A 25,147-nucleotide genomic window follows, 5' to 3' on the forward strand; every position below is an offset into this window, starting at 1 on the left:
GAGGGCCGAAAGTCCCTGAAAACTTCTATAATGTATATTTTAATAAGTTACAGGGGTGAAAAAGAAGAGAAAATTTAGTGTGATTTTTAATTTCAAATATCTCATTCAAGAAAACTTTTTGTTTATTCTAAGGGACTTTCGGCCCTCGGTAGTAATATAATCTTTCATTCTGCGTTTAAATTTTTCAAAAATATTTATTAGTTTCTCAGGATTCGAAAAAAATGAATGCATTTAAAAAGCATTGGCCCGAAATTTTGCGCCTACGCTCTTAAGTACTAAAATCTTTATAGACGAAATCTGTGGATTATTATATCTTAAATTCTGTAAGAAAACTTGTTTTTCTTTCATAAACTGTATTATGTCTGTTCAGAATAGTCATTATTTGATTAGTTCTCCGTTTGCCATTAACTCCGCCGAAATAAAAAGAATAATCTTACCCAGTTCCACTTTCTCAAAAGATTTAGTTATCTATTCTCTCTAAGCAGGTAATCGATACCCTTAAATTTATTAATTTTACTAAAAGCTAGATATTGTACCTAATCGACATTTGGTTGTAATTTAGATGTATTTTACATAGGAATATTATTTATTTTATTCTCTATTGATAGTAAGATAATCATAAGGACAATTTTAGGTTGGGTCGATTAATCTAAGCATTAAATTTGAAAAATCAAAGCTGAATTCGAATCAACGTGTATTAACGTATATTCGCAAATACTCTTTGAATTTACGAGTATTTCTAGAAGTGCTATAACTGTGAATATTTCGGTATTTTTAACGACTTCATGCTGTTCGAAATTCTGTTATTTTCGTTTCTTTGTAAGATTTACGACTCCCGTAAGAATAACTCAGATTCATTAACAGAAACGTTAGATTTACAAAAACGGTGGCTTACAATTAAGTATTGCAAGTGTCTTGTCGCCATGTTTTCGGATGAAGGTTAATTTTTTCGTTTAGTCACTCATTTGATTCTTAGATTTTCTCTATAAATATCCAATTTATTACCGATAGTAAACCCAGAATTTACTTCGCTATGAAAAAGACTTGTTATTTACTTGTGGTGTTCTGAAATTTTCGTTTGTCACACATAGTCCCATTTTATCACTCTGATTGACCAGCTCTAAATTTTTTCGTCATTTTTTTTTTCTGATCTGACCTGTCCGGTAATCTCCATTTAACCTAGCAATTCTGCCTCTTAAGGATATTCCTAGAAATCTTTGTATTCTTCTATCTTATCGGCATAACAACATTTTAATCATTTCATGTAGTATGTTTTCCCCAAATGGCATCAGATCTTCTATCTTCAGTTCTTCCTATAATTTAAATAATCTTATTTTCTGGAATCAGAGAGATTTAAATAGTAACTAACGATAATGAAGATTATCTATTAAGTGTCTTAATCATTGACTACTTTTATTATCCTAATAGAATCTTAAGAAACACGTTTCTTCGATGTTATGCGCTGATTTAACCAATGAACCTTCTTTCATTAGTTAAGAAACGCAAACATGCACTCAATTCTCCATTAAGAGGGTCGGCACCAGAGAGAAATAGAGATGTTAAACCTATGAACTCGAAATATTGACGAATTCCCAAACGAAAATCAATTTTCCTGTACGAAAAAAACGTTCGTCGATTAACGAATTAGAAAATTTTGCGTGAGCGGATGTTGAGAAACTCTGGAATGAACTAAAATAAACAGCCGGCCAGAAATAGTCGGCGCACCTGTCTCGAATCAACCAAAACGTAATAAATAACGCAATTGATGAAGGCGGATGGGAAAAACGTGAAAGTTTTTCGAGAAAAACTTGCGTCTGCTTTGACAACAACTCATTAGACTAATGAATTATTTAAGCAGCAGAAAATGAAAATGTTTATTTATGACGTCCGGAATATGTAATGAACCGCATAATTCATTAAAATATAAACGAGAATATTAAGATAATAACAATGTATTTCTAAAAATTAACCACACTTTAGGTTTTATTCTTAATTATGGGTTAATATACGTCTTAAGCTAAATGAGGAACGGAAACGTACTCATGAATTTATCAGAATAATTAGTATTCGCGAAAAATGCAATGGTAAATTTCGTCATTATTTTTTTACGGTCTATAAATTAAAATAAAGTTCTTTCTTATTTATTCTTTTTTTTTTCATCACTGCAGTTGAACTGACCTTATACTTTTGTCCACCCAAAGTTTGTTACATTAGCTTGTTTGGCGTAATTTTGTCAAATAGACATAAAAAATATGTTAACCTACTCTTTCGAAATTCCGTAAGTCACGTAAGTAAAGACAATTGAAAGAAAGGTATTGAGCATATCAATAAAGTGAATACGTAGTTAATTGACTATATGTGTCACGATTTAAGTAAAACTGGTAATTATTAACCCAAACAGTGTTTGTTATTTGGGACTGATTCAGATTAAAATTCTTGTAAGATAAATTCTTTAATTTGTTTTGTATGTTTAATAGTTTATCACGCTGCGTAATTTTTTGGTAGGTTTAAAAAACATGATTCAAAAAATAAACTAAAAGTGGTACAATACTTTCTCCCTAACTTCCTTTATAGAAAATCGTTATCATAATATAGGAAACCTTTTAACCGATATCAAACAGATATTTTATTATTTGCCCATATCGAAAGGCGGTTTGTGTTTTCAACTGTGTAAAATCCTGCTTCCGGTATACGAACTCCATCCGAACTGTAGTAGGCCGTGGCATATCTAATTGCAAATAACAAGGAACGTCACCGGATCGCACACAATGGCAATGATGGGAAATGATTTCAAACAAAAGATCGTCAGTGAGTGTAGCGGAACGTTATGCTATGCCAACTCGATCGAAATCAGAGGAGCGAAAGAATTAAGACGTCCACGAACTAATTGGGATTCCTTTACCCAATTTTTTTATTGTTTGAGCCATCACGACCGACGACAATTACTTTTGTTTTAGCAAGAATGTTGATAAACGATGAGCAGTGAGCCATCGGTTCTCCACGCCATCCTTCCGTCTAAAGTTTTGTTTATCATGTTTTCTATAGGGCAGTGGTTTAGAATTGGTGCAGCGTTCACTGGAGGTCGCCATTTTCTGATATAATTATTGCATTATCAGCATAGGAAATAATTTTGAGGTATCCTTTTATATCCTTTATCATTTCGTCCATTACTAAATTAGACCGAAAGTGACTTAGTGTCCGTGTCTTGTGTATTTTTCGAATGCACTACGAATTAGTGGGTTTTGGTTCTCCTTCTATTGTATTCCTCGTAAACTTCTGTGGTTCTTAATTTCAGAAATGTCGTTTATTGGTCACACACTTTTCTTCAAGATCCTTTGTGGACCAAGCACGTTTTTGAGTTAAGTTTAACGCCTCATACTTCATGATTTTAAACTACCCTATTTCTATATCGTCTTCTTTAATGGAATTCAGCTTAAACTTATCTTTTAGCCTTTTTTGATATAATTAAAGTATATTCTAAAACCGATATCGAAATACTTTATAATCAAACTTCCTGTTTAGTAAGAATTATACGCTGTCTCACTTTCTCCGTTAGTACATTACCTTGCGCAAACAATAAATTGATATGTAGATACTATTATCTTGTTTTTTAATATACCACTTTTTATTCAATACTCTTGTGCAATCGTGAATTAACTTTTGAGATAAAGGTAACTAATAAAATGCGTTTATTTTCTTTTGATATCTGAAGCGTGGGTTGTAAATCAAATAACCGGTTTTCAGATATACTATCATAAAATAAAATATCGTGACACGTGTATTTACAAGTCCATAAATTTTTTTAATGTAAATGTTGATTTAACATTCTTGTCCGGCTGAGGTTATAAAAGTCAAGTAGGTCTAGAGAAAAATGCTAATTCATAAATATTGCGGAATCCTTTCCACCATTCCAAAAACCTTTCACGGCGAGGGTCGTTTTCTCCTGGAATAGCCAAGTTTTGCAACTTGGACAGTAAAACTATTATTAATTGATATATCGACTGATACTTGATAAAAAATCATGTTAAAGATAATACAATTAAAATCACTATTTTCGTAAAATGTTTAATGCTCTAACGGTTTTTCCAAAAAAAGTGGTGGCGTGGATAAATAAGGTGTTATTCAACACGACAAGCCTCATCGACCTCTTCCCAAAGACACAAATGGGCAAATTATCATTATAATTTACCTTTTTTATGGTTTGAGTTGTTGGTCGTACAACCAGTCACATTTGATATACAGTGATTGTTGTGTACCTACTGTATGTTGAGTAATTACCCTGTTTCGAAGTAAAGTCAGCTTCATAGACAACTATCTTATTATATAGTGACGACTGCCCTACATCAGATGAGTACTGATCTCATGAACATGAGAATTCTGTGTTCGGCGTATTCGATCGTGTTGTGCGACTGTACCGCCGCACTGTTATGCATTAAAGGTCGCGGCATATTATCGTGCACGTAGCGTTTCCACTCCAGCAATTGGGCTGCGCGTTCACATTTTCATACATAGAACGTTTCAGTTTGGTTCGGTGAAGATATGATCTCGCTTTTCTCGACAAAAATTATGTGTCATTGCTCTTCTTTTTAACGATGAAGAATGAAAAACTGTGTTAAAAGAATGTTTGAAGTACATCCAATGCTAAGAGAAAGGAAGAAGGAATGTGAATACTGGACTTTAAACAGAGAATTAATTGATGACGATGAAAAATATTATGGATATTTTGGAATGAATAGGATTCAATTTAAATATGTTTTAAATTTAATTTCACCTTCAGTTAAAAAACAAAATACTACATTTAACGAAGCCATACATATCAAACCAAAAAATATTTTAAAAAAGAAGAGGTATCACTTCCGTACAAAAGTCCTAATTGTTTATCACTTCCGTGATTAATTGTCACAAAGCAATAAAAACACATGCATAAATGACAAAATAGCATCGAAAATTATTTTTTTAAATACTCTGTATCAAAATCAAACAAATACCTAAATAAACAACTGGGGGAAAACGACGGACATCTAATTCACATTATCCTTACCATTGCCGGTTACGACTCGTTACGTAGCCGTCGGCATCAGTAAAATATTGTTTTTGAATATACTGAACGGAAACGTTAAGTGCCTGAAATGCTATGTTCCGGACAGTGTGCGTTGTTCATATTTAAACCCATTTAAATTATATTTTTCGGAAAGTAAACGCTATGTGCTGGAAATGCAACGTGCACGATAATATGCCACGACCTTAATAGACGAAATAGGTTAGGTTATATAATTAAAAATAAAATATAAGAATTTATTCCAATAATATACGGTTACACTTACGGACTTTTACTAAGGACATTTACTAAATAAGTATGTAACATTTTTTAGTATTGTTTCGAGATATTCTACCTAATTAATTATATTAAAGTAAGTACATAATAATTATCGTGCTGTAAGGATTAAATCTGCTGCCGGCGCAATCGTGTCCATAGCTTAAAGAACCCTTTATCGAGACCGGATTATAGCAGGTATCATCGGCACAATCGTCCTCTTGCTCGTTCGAACCCACGATCCCTGTGTTTTTGCACTCAATCAGTTAACCCTTACCACTGAGCTACGGAGGTGTTATCAAACCCAGTCTAAACTCTTTAAAAGGTCAGGGAACCTAAGCTTAATACTTTTCTAGAATTTACCTCATTCTTTTTTTTTGTATTCTTTTCGATATTTCTGCTAATTGCTCTTATTCTAGGATGTTCTATTTTTATATCATCAGCGTCGCTTAATTCTAGTTGATTCTGTCAAATGTATATTGATTCTGTAAATAGCATATTTGCGATCCTCTATTCAGCATATATATAGTAAGTGATTGTTGTTCTTTTTCTTCTTCAAGTTTCATCTTCTATCGAAGGTTGAAAATCATCATGAGCTATGCTCACCCTGTTGATTGCCGCTCTAAATAGTTAATAAATAGTTGTTCTTAGATGATTTTAACTGGGATTTCGTTTTTGTACTTCCTGTAATTTTATTTCGTCGCAATGACTATCTCCTTATCCACTTTTTTCTATCTGCTGAATTATTTTCCATAACATTAAAGGGACTTTACATATATGTCGGCGAATTGTACATAAAATTGTGCAGAGTTTTTGGACATTATTTTCAAGCATCACTTCACCCATTGGTTTCGTAAATTTAAATGGACACTATGTACTTCATAGGACTGTCAATGTCTTAGTTCACATAAATAAAAATATTAGGGTTCAGAAAATTTATATTATTATATTTTTTTGCACACACTGCATCATGAATCATATAGGTATGGGATTTCTTGGACGTATGTACTCTGTCAACAGCTTCAAGGATATCGGAAAATGGAAAAGTATACCCTAAGAATATCTTAGAAAAAGCATAAAACATCAAAAGTTAATAGAAATCCTTTAAAAAATCTGGCATATATGATAAAGATCTAAAAATTGTGAGAGGAAACCGTAAGTAAAGGGGTTAGACAGGGATGCATTGAATGAAACCTTAGATCATGTAGATTAATGTATATATATATATATATATATATATATATATATATATATATATATATATATATATATATATATATATATATGTGTGTGTGTGTGTGTGTGTGTGTAAATGTAGAGAAATTAAATAATGTCATGTGTGTAGATAATACAGTGATATTCTCCGATATTTTCGAAGTCTCCAAAGCCTAATGCACAAAGTAACATAAATTAATGGGTATTGACTGTCTCAATAAACAAAAAAGATATACATGTCATAACATAACAGAATATAAATAGCGGATACTCCTGGCTAAACAACTTTGGGACATGGCTTCAAACAAATACTACATACAAAGTTTTTTCGCGCTACTTCCAATAACGTAAGAATTACCACGACGGACGCCAACATTCGGTAACCAATCGGCACTCACAGATGAAGAATTATATCTTTAAAGCAGTTCTTGCCTAGTACATTATTAGTTTACTACGGAAAAATCAGTTTGAATGTTTTTTTTTGTATTGTTTTCACTTTTCACGCAAATTATACAGGTATAAAGAATTGTTACCCGAATTTTGTTGAGCAGTATATTAATACTGTGTTCGTAAGTTTAAAACTATGCAGGCAATTTGAAATCGATGTACATCTCGATATGAGCGAATTAAGGTTTAAACTCTCTGCACTCCCGATGCCAACAATCGATCGAATCCAACTAAGAACTTTATAGGACATGTAGAGGAACTTGTACATGACAATAATGTCCACGGTACACGAATCCACCATTAAAGGGAAACTAAACTTTGTTGTTGTTAGAAGTTACGTAGACCTGCAGTTTTATTTGTTCTAAAACTGAAGGGCGTGTTTATTGACAGACGTTTTATCTCCGCGTGGGAGGCAGAAATAAGTTCTTGACACTTTTCGGATCGATTATAAATTGATGTTAACTAAGGCTTCAAACAAAACTCGAGAAGTCGGTTTCGGAAATGCAAAACTAAAGCATGAACTGGATTATAAAGTTGTTTTGCAAAGAAAACTTCTTTAATGAATGCTTGAGAAGCACTGAAGTAAAATAAACGAATATCTTAATGGTACTTATGAAGGTTATATAATTTTAGTGTAATTAAAATGTTAGAAGCGGAAGGTAAACATCTTTCCACTTAAATCAACTAGAGATTTGTTTGCTTAACAAAGAAGCTCGTCATTTATAGAGTGCTTCAAAAAATTAGAATTATTATTTTAGTGAAATTACAACTTAAACAACGCTTTAAAAATAAACATATCCTATAAGGCTAATTTTTACGAAATCAAAATTACGCCTACAATGCCTTAACATAGAAACTTATCTTTTTAAAATATAAAAGAAATTTCACTAGAAACTGCACCTCCTATGAAGGAGGAACTCCTTCCTCCTATGAAGGAGGAACTGTAATGTTTTGTGTAGTACACAGTTTATCACCATCGTATTAAAAAAATTTATATACACAGGCCGCAAATAACATATTATATACGTACACCAAAATCATTTTCCAACCATTTGTTTATTCACTATAAAATGACATTTGCAAAAAAATTATTGTTTGGATAATAAACAGAAGTACAGCAGGAAACGTGTTCCGACGGCAAGGAGACATCCATCGATTTAATTAAAGGAAATGAGTAATAACGATATTAAGCTGTGATATAATAAACGCCTGTGACAATTACGTATTTGTGTCAAAAAATTTTGCGGCGTCCTTTGGAAAATCTTAGGAATACCAGATTGGACATGGCTTAGGAAATGTATAACCTTTACAACACACAAAATCGATTCTCGTAATAGCTAATGATACGTTATTCCTCATTTAAAATCATCTAATGGATCTAAACCTGTTTTTAACCACAACGTTGAAAACATATTACCTACCCAAATAATCATTTATCCAAATTCCATCTGTTCCATGTCTGTTAATTCTCTCGATTCCGTGAACAGAGTTCGTCTGGGGCAGACAGAAACGGATAGTAAGCGGTAGAAAGAGAGACGTTTATCTACATGTATACAGTCAAACGATTTATTTTAGGACCGACCCTTTATCGAATAATAGCCTCCAGACCGGTTTTCTGCCCACCAGCTCGTCTCCGACGACAGTGTTGGACTTACCTTTAAAATGGGGATTATAAATCAATAAACAGTATAAAGACGGAAGTTACTTTTGCTTTTAGATAAATAAGTGTATTTCTCCAATCGTACAGTCTTAAATTTTATTTAAAAATATTTGTTAGCTAAGGATTTGAATGGAAAACTGTGTTCAATAGTTGTACATACTCGTTTTCAATATTTGTAGACAACTAAATAATTGAACAAGTGATAAAATCCTGTACAGATTACATTTAACGAAACATGGACGAAGCAATTGCATACTGAAATATACAGGAGAGGAAGACCATATGATTAATTAATGGGGTAATATGGGATAGAAATGCCAATCGAGAAAATAACATAAAAACCTACCGTACCATAGTAGAAAGTTTTAACAGAGAGTAAGAAGTATATAGAAGCTAGTAAAATGGACTATTGGAGAAAAGTAGCAAGAAGAAAAAAGTCAGTATAAGAGAAATTTTGAAAGTAAGCACAATATATCAGATAATGAACAAGCAACTTACATGATTCAGTAATTAACAAAGATATTACAATATTAGAATACCATAACAAGTTATTTCCAGGGGAAAGAAAAAGAGGAGAACAATTCAGAAGTTAGATATGTGGAATATGCGAAGAAATAATGTACATAGATTTAAAAGATACTGTTTAAGATGTTTTGTCGTATTTATAAGAATATTTATACGGTAGACCTGGAAAGTTCTAATCTTACTTTCAGTTTTACGCTTTATTGATTCGACCGCCGGTGCTGTCTCTCACACTTTCTGAAAATTTTGTTGACTTAACTTTTTGTCTTGGTTAGTTTGCGATCTTCTTCTAAATGTTCCTATTTTCTAAAGATGTTGGCGACCGCATTGACCCATCTTATTCTATTCATAGCAGCTCGAAATAGATCAGTTGACGTTAGACCAGTCCATTTCCTAAGATTTGCCAGCCAGGATATACGTATACGTCCAGGGCCTCTCTTACCCTCAATCTTGCCCTGTAGAAGTCGGTATTTATTATTACGCATGATGTGGCCGAAGTAAGCCATTTTTCTGTTTTTTATGGTGTTAATAATTTCTTTGTCTTCTCTTAGCTTCTGGAGAATAGTTATGTTACTTTGTGGTGTTACTGTTGAAAGAACTTCTGGTTTTTTCAAAACGAGTTTTTATTTCGTAGCTGTGATTCCTAGTATCCTTAATATTGCAGCCCAAATAGCATATTTTTCCACTCTTTCTAACGGTGTATCGTTAATTGTAATTTGGGCGTTTATGCCGGTGTTCTTACTAATGATCATTATTTTTGTCTTCTTGCAATTTAGTTTTAGGCCGTATTTGTTACATGTTTCTAAAACGTTATCCATCATCATTTGGAGCTCCTGCGCACTATCTGTCAGCAACACTGTATCGTCTGCATATCTAATGTTATTTATATGTTGGCCATTTACAGCAATCCCATCTTCTGATTCGTCCAAGGCATCTCTAAAGATGTTTTCAGAGTATATGTTAAATAATGCCTTTGACAATATGCAACACCGTCTAACTTCTTTTTCGATTGTAAAGATCTCGGCCAGTTCCTTTTCTAATCGTACTGTTGTTTTTTGTTGGAGATATAAGTTTGAGATCAGTCTTATATCCTTACCATCGATGTTTGCAATGCTACACGAGATTAGTAAAGCAAAGTAATCGAATATACATATTGCAAAATGTTAATATATTTAAAGCCCTTATACGACTTATTTGATTATATATAATTTTATTTGGGTCCGATAAATATATTATTTATATCTTTAACATTTACGTCAAATAAAATACTTATCAATTGAATTCATTGAAACATAACTAGAAAAATCAAGTTAACTAAAATATTTCACACATTCATTCCAACTAATTAAAGTGACTTGTTCTCGATCCTTTAAACTTTTCCAAGCATCGGATTGTGAAAGTAGAAGTAAAAAATCGAAGGAATTAAGACTTTCATAACAGGGAGACTGTCCTTCCAAATTTATTAGAATGATTTAAATGCCCTACAAAATGCTCCTTACTTTAAAATAGGAAAAAATTTATAAGTTTCCTGCAATATTAATTTGCTCATGTTTTTAGTTGTTGGTCACTTAAAAAATGGTTCGGAAAAAGATTTTTTACTAGTTTTTAGATGTTTACGTATGAAGCTACTAAAAAGCTAACCACAGGAACACCTGTAGGAAGAAGAAGCAAGGCCGACCGCGAATTAGGTGGTTAGATGGAGTTGAAACCAACTTACGGATATTAAAAATCAGAAGATGGCAACATGTTGCCAGAAACCGAACAGAATGGCGACGAATCTTAGAGCAGGCCAAGATCCACAGAGGATTGTCGAGTCAAAGATGATGATGATGATGATGACGTATGAAAAATGTTTTACTTATATTTTTTTATTACTTATCAAATTATCAATACTATGACTACTTCCTTGATCTCTAAAATAATAATATTGGAAATACGTGATGCCGTCATGAAAATTCCTTATTACGTTCCTGTCTAACCGCTCTCTGCAGGATTGACCTGAATCGTGTTCACCATAATTACATCCGCTAGAAAAGGCCTGACCTCAGGGTATGTGTGCATCTAAAGCAGTCAGCTATCATCATGGCAGTTCAGGGAATTCGACATCGTCGTTGAGGCTGGTGTATATTTTCTACGTAAACAGTGTTGTCGGCTTTTTGTGTCTCGAACATGTGTATGCCGTTTTACAAAGTGATTACATAAATTTTCAGGTTAATTATTTAGTTTACCTTTCTTGCGCTGTACTGATCGTGGAAGATAATTTATGTGAAATAGTGTATCTAAAAAATATAGGAATGTGTACAGAAAGATATTACAGACATTTTCAAAAACCGTTGTAAGTTGATTGATACTTGATAGATTATTTTTCAGATACTATATTTTTTAACCACTCATGCATTAATTATTATCGATTTGTGAATGAGTTTCGAATCTGAGATAACTACTGTATGCACATTTCGTCATTTCTGGGCAATTGGATCATGGCATTAAAAGTCTTGACGGCTGGATCTATTTCTACCTTTTCAAGGTCGATGATCTTTATTACATTGTAAACTCAACTTACATGACCTGTTGAAATTCTATCCCTTTCAAAGATATGCGCGTCCTCACTAAGTACTCACTACTCATTGCTAATATATAATTTTATCACAAATAAAGTAAATATTTTTTTTACATTATTTATACCTATAACATTTAGTTTTCTTTTGTTAAATACAAATTAAACAATTATTTGAATTGTGTATGTAAGTTGTATTGTACGCTATCTTTGATGATGGATACTTCTTTTCTTATCTCCAGTGCTCTGGGGCTATTTAAATCTCCATACATGATTCGATGGTTACATAAATTGAAGTATTTCTCGCACGGTGTTTTCGGGACCGAATGGATTTCTTATAAAAATATTAAAAGCGGCATCTACACCACATAAATATATTAGGTTAAGTACCTAATGGCAACATGGGTTTCTAGCAAAGCTGTCAAAGGTTCAAACTTGCGGTTCAATGTTTTTAACAGTCGGTAGGAGCTTGTCTCTTTTACTTATTTTAATTGGGGTTGGAGAGGTGTTTTATTTGGAAATTAAAAGTAAACCTGTTGTCTTTCATATAGTTTTTTAAAACAATTCTTTTGCGATTGTGTTCCAGAAATAAATAGACGATGAATAATGTGCATATATTTGTATTTATTTATATATTTAAATTATTTACTTATATATTTAAAATTTAATATAAGTGTTTCTAATAACGGGTAAATTTCCCAATATGCACGATTTGCGTTCTACATAAGATTCGTAGACACTTAGCAAAATATTACGAACGAATCGAACGGACATTTTACAAAAATTTCGTAGATTCGGACTATTCGTTATGTTTCCTTCCTACTTCTTCCTCCTCAGCATTTTCCTTTTCAGTTTTCAGTGGTCGCTGTTTCTTACTCTTCGTCGCCACTCATTTCTGTCCATCGGGTCTTCACCTAAACCCTTCTCTCTCAAGTCTTCTATCAGACAGTCCTTCCGTTTTCTCCTCGGTTTTCCTTCTTTATCTTCTTTACAGACCATATTTCACCGCCGTACACCAATGCAGGTCTCACCTCTCTTCTCTTCAGCCTTAAGTAATGCAACTTGGACATAGGCCTTCTCCCAAATCAATCCACTGTTTTCTACTTTGCGCCACTTGCTTCCAGTTGTGTCCTCCGATCTTCTTAATATCATCAGCTCATCTCATTTGTGGTCTTCCTCTGCTTCTCTTTCGTAACCATGGTCTCCATTATTGTATTTCGTGGTTCCATCTTTTATCCTTCAGTCTGGCATTGTGTCATGCGAAGCTCCATTTTAATTTGGCAGTCTCACCACACTCTTTCCTTTCAGCCCTTCCCCGATTTTTCGATCACAAAGTACCCCGCTTATTCGCGTTCTGTTAAACCAACCAGCCCGTGGTTGTGTTCTTTGTGTTCCCATCCAATGACCTATAATAAATAAACCCAGCAGTCGCCAATGCTTGATATATAATCATTGGGTATTATAAAGACCTATCGCTTGGAGGTTGGAGGTATGTTTACTACAACAATGGCGTGCTCGTTTTATAATGAGTTTATTTTCATTCGCCAAAAGGAAATCTACGAAAACAAAACTAGTTAGAAACAATTATATTTAAATGACAAAATTTAAAAACAAAAAAATTAATTAAAAATGTTAAGTATTCAGTAGTATAATGTATAATAATTTATTTATTAAATAAACTAAACCCCTTCATTGAGTATAACACAAACATAACCTAATAGTTATAACAATATACACTTCAAAAGTGATAATGTTTCGTTTTCCGAACTTCTACGACCACAAACACTTAATTCCTTTTACTCTGAAAAATCTCATTTAACTAGGTAAGATTCTAGAGTTCCCCGTTTGCGTCATTTTCCAGCTTTCACATCCATATCACAAAGTGAGTGGTCATTTTATTTTAAGATTTTATCGTTGTATCGATATATTGTTTCATTGTTCAATGTTCTGTGGAGAATCAATTTTTTGATCAATATCTCGATATTTCTCGAAAATTGTGTAATAGCTTTATTAACTAGTTAATTGAAATGACTCACTTGTTCCAGTGGATGATCGTCAATTTAATAAAATGCTTACAAACCGCTAAGGTTTGCTAATCTGAAAGAATAATCCAAATCCGGATGTATTAAATACAAGGGTTGGCAGGGATGTGAGAATTCCACTTCATTTTATTGATACCTACCTCCAACTATGCGAAAAGAAAAAATTTCCTTTCATTTGTCCCTTGTTGGTGGACAAAAAAATAATCGTTATCAATAATTTCAAAATTGCGAAAAACTCGAAAATCGAATGGTCGTTTGTGGACTTGTACGACGAACAGGTGCAAAACTACTGCGAGGCTTAATAGTTACCACGTAAACAAGCAGTGTAACCGATAAAATGCAATCTTCCGCATTATAAATCAGCGCATTGGGGCCAAAATGCTGTTGATGAGTTTACCTATCTGAAGTGATCAGTTTACAGTTCTCCAAAGGATGCAGGTGATCATTTTGCTACATCTCGGTGGCTCTAATAATTTTAGGGGGGAGGGGGGTATAAAGTGATGAGTTCGTACACGTCTGTGTCGTTTGCTACGTTTCAAACATTAATCTTGTTTCATTTAGATATTTTGGATTCCATCCAATATTGATTTATAAGATTAGCATTCTTACTCGTAGAAAGAGACCTCCATATCTTTGTTTTCATGTTTATTTGGTTTGCTGCTTTTGTCTTTTGTTTTCTTTGATGTTCTGACCGCCTCCATAAGTAGTTCTTATATTATATGGATAATTGTGAAGTTTGTTTTCTGTTCCTGAAATGGAAATTCCTTTTCCATTTTCTACTTATATATTGGCCTCAGCCGTGAGCATAGACATAATAATACCAATAGACTGACTGCTGCCACACAGTCGCGTTCCCCCAGTGCGACAAAGAAAACTGACAACTGACGTATCTGCATCTCTTTCCAATGGGACGGGTTTATCGAGCACGTGACTTTCTCGCACTGGGGAAACGGACCTGTAATTACAACAGTCAGTCTATGGTCTTAGTCATCTTTTATAATGTTGTCAAAATTAAAATCTTAAAACTTTAAAAAGGTATAAATAATTCGTGATTTGTTTTATGTACCTTAAATGTGACTGGTCTATACAAAAAAACAAGTTAAAATATCATCGTGCTGATTTTTCATGGAAATTCTTTCGTAACGTTTTATCGAAAATATGTAAGCTGCTGTTCTTTACCATTATAAGTGCAATTACGAAAATGAAAGTATCACAGATACGTGAACGTGAAATATGACATTTTCCACATATTTAACACCTACTTTAACATTAGGCAATTCCAAAAAATACACAATAAATACTTACTTTACTGCGAAAAGCTTTATGAGGATTCCATTCTATATACACTTCTACGGCTCTATTCATCCTCAAAGAATAAATTCTTTGAAAAATCCGACTAAATTAACACTTTGACGTTTTTCGTGTAAACGTGAAAATACTAAACAAATTCATTTTTTCTTTGCTTTGCAATATAAACTGCTTGACCTCGCGGATTGCGAGTGGTGACTAAAGAATTAATTTAACGGACTTGTGGGTAGGCGGCCCCGCTAATCAGGTTATACGACTATAAAAACACGTTTCATTGTAAGACTTCTCGGCCTACGTACAGAATTTTAAACGATCATGAATAATGATATTTGTAAAAGGGTGGGAGTGGTTGCTAAGATTCACAATAAAAATATTTAAACTTACATAGGTATATTGAAACTTTCCTTTATGGGAATCATATCAGATTATTGAGAAGGATAAAAAAACTTTGCATTTCAGCCGTAAAATCAATTGTTATTCTTGATACTGTCTTTGTATCTAAAGGCCGAAAGATCAAAAAATATTTTTCCATGTTGTGGTTAGAATTTTGTGTTTTTGGAAACAAATTGCAAAGTCTTATTACATTTGAGCGTATTTATGAAACGTGTCGCTTTTCCTTTAAATTTAAATATGTGACAATCTTGTTTTTCTTGGTTGTGTGAATTTGAATGTAATTGATGATTTTTTCAATAGTTTTACCTCGTTTTTAACGTTGGAAGTCGACCAAGGTCGTGCATTATCTTCTGCAGCGTCTACAGCGACGGTCTGTAATATTCCCTTCGTTCGTATTACAATTTCAGCACATGTATCTTTAAAATAATTGTAACAGGTATTCAAAATCACTTCGAATAAAATTTGGATAATTTAGACCTGTACTTGAAAAATATTTTTGCTTGCGTAGGAAAACTCACAATTGAAGAGATCTTCCTGTGATTTTAAATCGTTCCACTTCGTTAGATTCTGACTTCGTCGGGCAATGGAAATATCGCTTACTATCGCACCGTAACGGCCAGCCGAGCTTAGAAACGTCCCTCAAATTTTATTCTATCTCTTTATCCAACTCCCAACTTCTCAGCGTTTATTAGAGCCATGAGCGCACTGAAAGCTGTTCAAACACGAGACGTTTAAGTTTAGATCGTTGTTTCATAATGGTTTTAGTAGAAGAGTTATATATTCTTTAAAAGACACAATAAAAAAAATAAGAGCAATATGGGATAGAAAACAAAAGAATATATCGCTACTTTGGAAAAGACCGTCATGTTTCAAAAAAAAGTGAAAAATAGACTATGTTGGTGAACAGATTTTAAATATTCTATATTTTTTGTATGATAACGCCATAAAGTTAGTTTATGCCTATGGCCGTCAGATGGTAGAAGTGGCGTTATTGTTAATATAAATAAGAAAAGTTGGTTCGACATTTTGCACAATGCTGTCATATTTTGAGATGCTGGGCTGTCTCAAAAACACAAGATCATACAATACCTTCTGGGAAGAATAATGCATTATTTTGAGTTGTGTCAGTCTTGTAAAGAAGTTGAGGTTATATATAAAATGGGTTGTAGTATTCTTTTGAGTTATGTCAGTATTTTAAGAACTTATTAGAATTTTTGGATCCAACTATCTACAAATTATTTCGACTTTCTATAATAAGACTTAAAAAAATTCAGTTGGAATTATTTCAGATTATAAAAGTCTCAAAAATTTAGGGGTAGATTCATGTTAAAGTTGACTTCTGCCAAAAACAACACAGAGAGTGGATAATCTCTCAATTTATGGTAATCAATGAAGCATGCATAATATATGCATGCGTAAATTCACATCTCTACATCGTTGAAATAGCACTTGTATGCTAAACAGAGTCTCTCTCGTACCCACTGCGTTCCGAAAACCAAACTGTGTACGGCTGATTTTTTCTTCGCATGATGTATGATTTTTAGAAATACCTTTAAAATGTGGCTCATTAAACTGATGGTCCGGAAATCATTGCAGTATACGGATGAATAAACGTTGACTTTATTACTATAACACATTATATAAATATAGAAACTTTAAATGCCTCCATAATATAAAGTCATTGAAAAATCCTAATTCTGGATTTAAGATACTTTGGAAATAAAAGCTCTTCAATTATCATGGGTATATATTGACCTGCTTTCAAAACAGGTAAATTTTATCGCACGTCACTGCAACAGGACCTGGTGACTTTTAGTCCGACTCTGAATAAATGGGCAGATCGTTGGAGTAGCATCGGCATCGGTGGATTGCCATCGCAGGGATTTCGAAAAATGCTTATTAGGCGGTTGTTACACTGACGTCGGCAGAAAAGGGAGTAGAAAATTTCGCCATGCAAGCGTATGATTATTTTTTGCTTTGCTATGCTAGTGTTACCGAGCACATCGATAGGTAGGTAGCTATGTAGCTAACGGTGCGAAAAACTTTTTAATAGAATCGTGAATTGCAAAAATGCTGGATGGGCTGAAATATCGAATCGCCAATGGTATGCCAGCGTGACATATTTTGGGAGAATGTTCTTCTAGATTGTAGTTCATGGAAGTAAAAAAGAACTGTTAAATATTTTATCATTATATATGACTATTGATTTTGCTCGTCACCATGCGACAGGGATCCCAATCAATTCCCATCTAAAGTCTCTCCACTCAATTTTTTGTGACTTCCTCTTATTTAAGGCTAGGAGTTAAATAACATAATAATTTAGTCTTTTGTACAACTTGATGACAAACAAGTCACTTTTGGTGAATCGCTGAATTTTTGCGTAAAGTCGTCTTATGAAATCGATCTACGTTCAAAAACAAGCGTAATTCTGGTTTGTCAATTCATTTGTTGATAAAGCTCAAATTTTGTATTATATTTTTTACCGATCACCAAATTTGCAGCCAATATTTAGGATCAACAAACTATCAAATGGACATTTCTTCATAGAATAAAATGTACCCGTCTTTTCACGTCAAATTATGTTGCGATTACTTGTCTGTAAGATAAATGTAAAATTTATTACGGAACACACCAATATTTAATTAATTATTGTCAAAGAAATCACACTAATGTTTTATTATCTCTTTTGATTATACAATTTGTGTTGGCAGAAATAAATTAAATTATTCTGCTGAGGTTTTCCATAAAAACTAAAATATTATATGTATAAGGTTAGCTCAAACATTTTCAACTTCAGAAAGTTCAATAATGCCTTCATTTAACAATTTATCTTCAAACTTGTCTTCATTTTGATCTCTCGCTAGGTTATAAAATGTTACTGTAGATTAGATTAGTGGCCCTAGGTGTTTAAATCTAAACTAACGTAAAGCTTTATTTTGTTTATTAAATATTATCTTAAAATTACAGCAATCAATATTTTTGTCAATTTTGAAATTGAAAAAATGAATCGTATTATTAATTATATTAATATGTAATTAATATTATTAGTATTATTAATTAAATGTATTGTTTCAAGAACAAAATATGATTGACTCGTAGATTGAAATGTCAGTTGGTAAAGTTCATTCGTTTACCAAATTCCCATCAGTAAACATGAGCACGTGTTGATATTCGCCGTCTCATTCGTCAAGAGGCTATTAAATATAATTTATTACCTTAAGCGAGTCAGATTCTCATGTTACAGATCCCAACTTGCCAGCATTTTAAATTCAAATTGTATCGTGTTGATTTTTAAGTTAATATATTGTGTTATATTTATGTTATAGTTATTGTTAAGTTATTTACTGGTCGTGATATTTTTTAGAGTTTAGTTTAATTGTGATATAATGATTAAATTTCAAGAAATTCTTACACTAACAGTTTCAAAAGTAAATATTTAAAAAAATCATATATGATACATAGGTCGTACATCAGTACGACCCTGTTTGGCTTACACGTGGTTCTATTGACGATTGGGAATTTGTAAAATGAATAGGGTTTAGTTCATATTTCTCTCCTAGATGGCCTAGTTACCCTACCGGACAAACAGTGTGACCTATTGTCCTAGCCTTTTATGTAGATATGATGATGAAACGATACATTTACCTACATTCAATGTGTCATTCTTAAGAAATTCAACTACGAAACTACAGTGACACCTACCTCGTTAAATACAACACTAAAGGGATAATAAGTGAATCAAATAAACTGACTTAACTCATAACGTTCGTATTAGATCAACAAGGCTTTAGATGTGGCTATTATTTACCGAAAATTAAAAATTCAATCACGAATTCACCAAGTCTAATTCATGCAAAATTTTTCAAAATTTGTCTTTTTTTATGTTTGACGTTTCGTTGTCTGTCCAAAGTAAGTATCTTATTTTGAAAATAAAGCTTTTCTTCGAGTTGTTTGTTTTACAAAGTCATTTACAATATGGAGTTTGGTTCATTCGTTTGGGTTGAAATGTAAATCTTAACGGAAGTAATCGACAATGAGAAGTTTTATTGCACATTTAGACCACATTATTGGTATATTAAAATTACTGCAACGTTTGAGACAAAATTCCAAACAAAATTCTGATTCGTTACAAATTCGGTTCAGGAAATGTTTTTTTCACTATAAAATTGTTATTCTTGGGGCAACAGTTTCATTAAAAGTCAAGTTTCAGGCATTTTTTGTTTGACAATTAAAATTTAGATAAGTTGTTGCGTGATAAATCAGACAAATGAGACGATGCTACATGGGAACTGCTAGAAAAAGTGACGTGAATGGACCGGTTTCCTGATTTAGTCAATAAGTTTTGACAGTAACGATATTAAAATAAGAATTACTTCTTTTCTTTGAAGAATTTTTATTAAAATAGGTCAAACTTTTACTTAGTAGCATTAATTATAGGCATAAACCGTGATTTATTTGATAGCAACTTTATCATCGTGTATATAGTGCAATTAATCATTTGACAGTTGGACGATATTTTGTCGATAGTTTATAATTTATGATAGATACAAAAACATACCAAATGGCAGTGTGGCGTCTAAGCGCAATAACGTTCAGCTAAACTAGGACATATATGAATAATCAATCACTAAACAATCGATATTCTAAAAATACAGGACATTACACCCACCAATTATTCCATATCTAATTAAAGACATTATTTAAGGACATGGTTATTATTAAATTCAAATACAAGGTCAAAGTTTTCGTTCATATTCCATTCGAGCAGTATTAATTTAACAGAGCCATAATTGTTTTGTTTGTTAAATATATACTGTAATTGTAAATGGGATCAAAGTCCATTTGATGATATATTATTCAGTTAATTATTTTTTATAGCTGATAAGAATATGTAAATATATTTTTATGAGACTGAAGACTTTCACAATCGTAGTCGGAATAATTAATCAGTCTTCCGGCTTGTGAGTCATGTCATTTTATTACTTAAATACAAATTTAGCTATCCTGTAACTTCATCAGGTGAAAGATAGTTTTCTATTATTTATATACATGATTTGTAGCATTGTAACCGTCTTCCGATTTTTAATCTCCATGCTCTGTATTTTTTCATATGTTTTCCTCATTCAAGGTTCTTTTCTTGTATCTCATTGTCGAAACCTCGACAACTTCGTTTAGGTCTTTCTCTGTTTCACATCCCATGGTATTATCACCTTAGAATTTATTTGAGTAGTCATAACTCGGCAATTCTGTGTACCATCGGTTAAGGCAAATGGATTCATTGAACTATTATTAGTTTTAAATACTAGGCAATATTGTGGGTGTATAATTAGCTGCACTAGAAGATCTGTCTGTGTCTGACAGACACATTAACACTGAGATGAAGTCAAGAATTTATAAAGCCAGTGTAAGACCAATAATGACATGCCTCAGAAACAAGACCCGACACAGCCACAACGCAAAGGCTACTGGAAACGGCAGAGATGAGAGTACTGAGAAGAATTACAGGAAATACGCTGAGAGATCGAAAGAGAATTAAAGACATTAGAAGGAAATGTCACGTACACTGTATACATGAATGGGCACAAAATAGAGAAAAAGAATGGAATAACCACATAAGCCGAATGGAGGAGACCCGTGTCGTCAAAATAGCAAGAGATAAGTCACCAATCAGCAGAAGTATCGGAAACCGCGCAAAAGATGGATTGACAAACTTCCATAGAGGTATTAATCCGTCAATAAACAAGCAGATTGGTTATAAAGAGGAAGAAGAAGAAGAAGATCTGTCATTGTCTATTGTCTGTTAATTTTAAACAAAGATATTTCATGCAACACTCTTATTGGTCAAAATATAAATAAATGGAATAAATAAATTAGTCACGAATTTATTTACATTACCTGTACTCTGCAATAATTACAAAACCACACAAAGACGTTGCCTTCTAGTGCAAAAATCGGCCATCAACAAAGTGGAAACCATAAAACGAAGTTAATTACCATACATAGATAATTAATGAAACTCGAAGAACGACTGTCGACCATTTTGTTGATGATAGAAAGTGAATTTACTCATTTCACGCTTTCACTCGTCATTTAGGTTCAGTTAGTAACTATGTAGTAGACTATGTGCCAGTCTTGTTGCGTCATTTGTAAAAAATATTGAGAATTGGTTTCGGTCTGAACTTATTCGAAATTTTTACAAGATTCGTTCGACAAATTTTAACAGATAAGTGGCAAATTTTCATGCTGTTTTTGCATACTAACGTAATGGAATTTGTATGAAGTGAATAAAACATTTCTAGTGGTTATATTCAAAGTTTCCAATGTTTGACAAATTGTTTTTCCCAACTCTATTAGCTTTTGTATTGTAGGTGAGTGGTAGAATTAATACAGAAGTTATATATGTTATGCATATTTGTAAATATGCATAAAGATCGTACATAAACAATAAATTTTACGGAAAGTAGACACTATTTTCTGGAAATTTTTAACATGGCATTAGACCAAGTCGTTCTTATTAATGCATTTTATAATAAAAAGCTTGCTAACATTAACAAAAACTTAAAAAGTATCGTATACAACCAACGTATATAAAAATAACTTACATCAATGCCATTCTGTTAAAAAATGTAAGAAATAAAGTGCGTATCATAGCGCGTATATGAAATGCTTTTTCTGCGAAATAAAGAGTGTGGTGGGTGGTGGTTGCAGTGTGTTATTGGTTGCATAATTAATAGGAACTTAGTCACAAATTATCAGAAGAATTATATTTTTTAATTTAATATTCGCTTAGTCTATGCGGCTCTACTCAGTTGTGAAAAACAGGTGTATGTGTATATGCCTTCGGTGCCTTCATCATCATCATAACTTATATGACAATTAAAAATGATGAGGCAGTGAGGAGTGGTAGCATTGTATATATACATCCACAGTATAGTTTTTTCTGATTGTGTATAATATTTTCTGAATCTTCAGGTCATTATGAGTATACACGAACATTATGAGTATTTTTGTACCAACAAGATAGGATAACTATGCCCAGTTTTCCTTATGATCTTAAAACGTAGTGCTCAAAAATGTTTACTTGTACTAAATTAACAAAATAAAATTTAGCTACATAGTTTATCTATTCTGGCATCGGAAACATGATTTTGAGAATTCCCTTCCTATGATTGTTGGGGACATTCTTCTATTACTATGTTTAATGATTTGAACCTTTCGCAGTAACTTAAGGTAGATGGAATTTGCACCATTTTTGTTGTGGATATGTTGATTCCTAATGCAAGTGGCCATATGTGTTGTGTGGCAAACTGAAACGAAGAGGGCTTTCAAGCATGCATCGCATTTTGTTGTTGCATTAGACTTCAGACTATTGTTAAACTTACTGGTGGGTTATTTCAACTCGATTATACATGCGGTTTTTGTATCAAGTGAAGTATTCCACTGTACAATTATCGACGGATCGTTAACATATTTCAGGAAAGAGAATTATTTGCTTCAACGTTCTTCTGCTTTTTAATGCAGGTGTATATTCCCTTGCACTCTCAAGTTTACTTCATCTTCTTATTTATTTGTTTATAAAATCTTATAATTGAATGAATGGCTTGTTTTTGTGGATGCGAATGAAGTACGCGTTATAATAAAAAAAGAAACATTATTCAGCAAAGTTTGTTAATTTATTCAAATTATTTATGACGTAATAAATCTAGTTTCTTTTTTTAAATTAAAAAGGCATCGTAATGCTATAATAAAAAAATACCGCTGAACTATAACTAAAAATCCTTTGAGGCAAGAACAAACTGGAAATAAATCTGCGAAAAGAAACCGGTTTTAGAGTTGACATAAAAGGCAATTTCTCCATTAAACTTTTTAGTATCTAGCTGAAACCAGTCCCAATAAAAAATCGTTCCAAATACCAAATCGTCAACCTTTGACCCTTGCACTGCCGCATAGTGAGGCACTAAATCAAGTTGGCGTTATTGTTCCTTTTTTGAATTACGGTCATCGATCAAGTCGGCTTGAAACGCAACCCGTCATACCACCCGGCCGGAATTATAATCGTGAAGAAGGGAGTGGCTTCAAATGTTGTTGAACTTTGATGTATTCTTAGGTATTGTTGTGTGTTTGATGAAAATACATGACATAATGGAAGGACGAGTCGATATATGATAATGAGAGTATGTATCACGAAATACAAATTTGGCGAGGTTATTCAAATGGCTCTATTGGAAATTGGAACTATTAGCCGAAATATGTGGGCGTTGATTTAATTTATTCAGGTGCCTTATACGAAAGGTATGAATGGTGGTATTTTCAATTATTATTACAGTAATAAAACTTCAGAAATATTGCCTCAATAATTTTATTTAAAAATCAAGTGTAAAAAGTTGGCTTTTGTAAGTTTCTCAAATAAAATAACGATGTTACAATTATTAATATTTAGAAAATTTTGATGAATACTTTTGAAGTAAATACTTTTTCTCTCTTGGTAATTTTTCGAAAAATGCTTCCCTTTCAAGTTATTTGCAATTTATTGTTGGAAAAAATGCCTTAATTAGTGATTTTTGGAATTTTTTTAACAACTACTAAATAAATTACAATTCTACAAAAAGCTGCACATTCTTTAAACCTTCACGTATAAGTAAGAATATTTTGACAAGGATAAGTGGTTTCTATCTTGCTAAAAACATAGTTTTAAATTTAAACAAAGATTTCTAGGCGCCACAGACTGTATTGCCGCGACCGTACACGCTTATTATCATATATAGCCATAGATTAGTCAAAATGCATATTCGAAATATTTGGTTCCATGTTTTGAGCAAGGTAGAATCCATTTATCCTTGTACTTGAAGGTTTAAAAATTATAAAGCATTTTATAGAGTTGCAATTAATTTAGTAGTTTTTTTAGAAAAAAAAAACACTAATTACGGCATTTTTTTCAACAAAAAATTACTCGAAATGGAAGCATTTTTTTAAAAATTACCACGATAGAAAAAGTATTTATTTTGATGAGATACGTCTAAAAAAAATCTACTCGAAGCGAAGTAATAAGTTATTTGTTAATAATACGTGAAGAAATATATAAAATCGAATAAAAAAAAGTTTGGCGCGGTAGAAATGCAAAAAAAGTCGGTTTGTGTTCTGCTTATAGGGGTAAACCGCTCTATTACTTAAAACCATAGTAGTACCACCGATCTTTCGTTTTTAAAACACTAAACTTCAGTTTCGGTGAATAACTTTGGGTCATTATCTACAATTCCACATACAATTTTGCGAACGGCAAAAGAAACTGATTTTTTGTTTAGTTCGTTAATTGTCAAAATATAATGTTTGTCAATATTATTCTGAAGCTATTTTCTTGTGACATTTTAAATTAGATACTTTTTATTGGGAATAAGCCACAATTGAAGGTTAAAATAAGTTTATTGACGTTTCAATTTCCACTTCGGAAATCGTTGTGACTAAAACGATTAACTAAAAAACTATTTTTTATTAACTTTTTATTTTATTCTTTTATTACTTTTTAACTACTTAGTACCTTCTAGACAGTTAGAGCATTATATCTACTAGTTGTTTAAATTTTAATATTACGATTAAATTGATGATTTTCTGTAGTTCGCATATGCGGAATTGATTTTTCTGTTGACCTCTATGTCCAGTTACCCCTTTTTATATTTCTTCCTGTCTCACCT

The 25,147-nt window shown here is 32.5% G+C and overlaps 1 protein-coding gene across 1 annotated transcript in view; it reads left to right on the plus strand.

Annotated features, from left to right (window-relative positions):
- Positions 1 to 2,768: 2,768 nt before the first annotated feature.
- The window catches only part of Kdm3 (Lysine demethylase 3), a 72,226-nt gene continuing 49,847 nt past the window's right edge, over positions 2,769 to 25,147 (plus strand). The window contains exon 1 of the mRNA XM_072528581.1: positions 2,769 to 2,808. Coding sequence (XP_072384682.1) covers positions 2,769 to 2,808 — 40 coding nt within the window. The remainder of the gene's footprint in view (positions 2,809 to 25,147) is intronic.

Source organism: Diabrotica undecimpunctata, chromosome 4, assembly GCF_040954645.1.
Source record: "Diabrotica undecimpunctata isolate CICGRU chromosome 4, icDiaUnde3, whole genome shotgun sequence".
NCBI classification, from domain to species: Eukaryota; Metazoa; Arthropoda; class Insecta; order Coleoptera; family Chrysomelidae; genus Diabrotica; species Diabrotica undecimpunctata.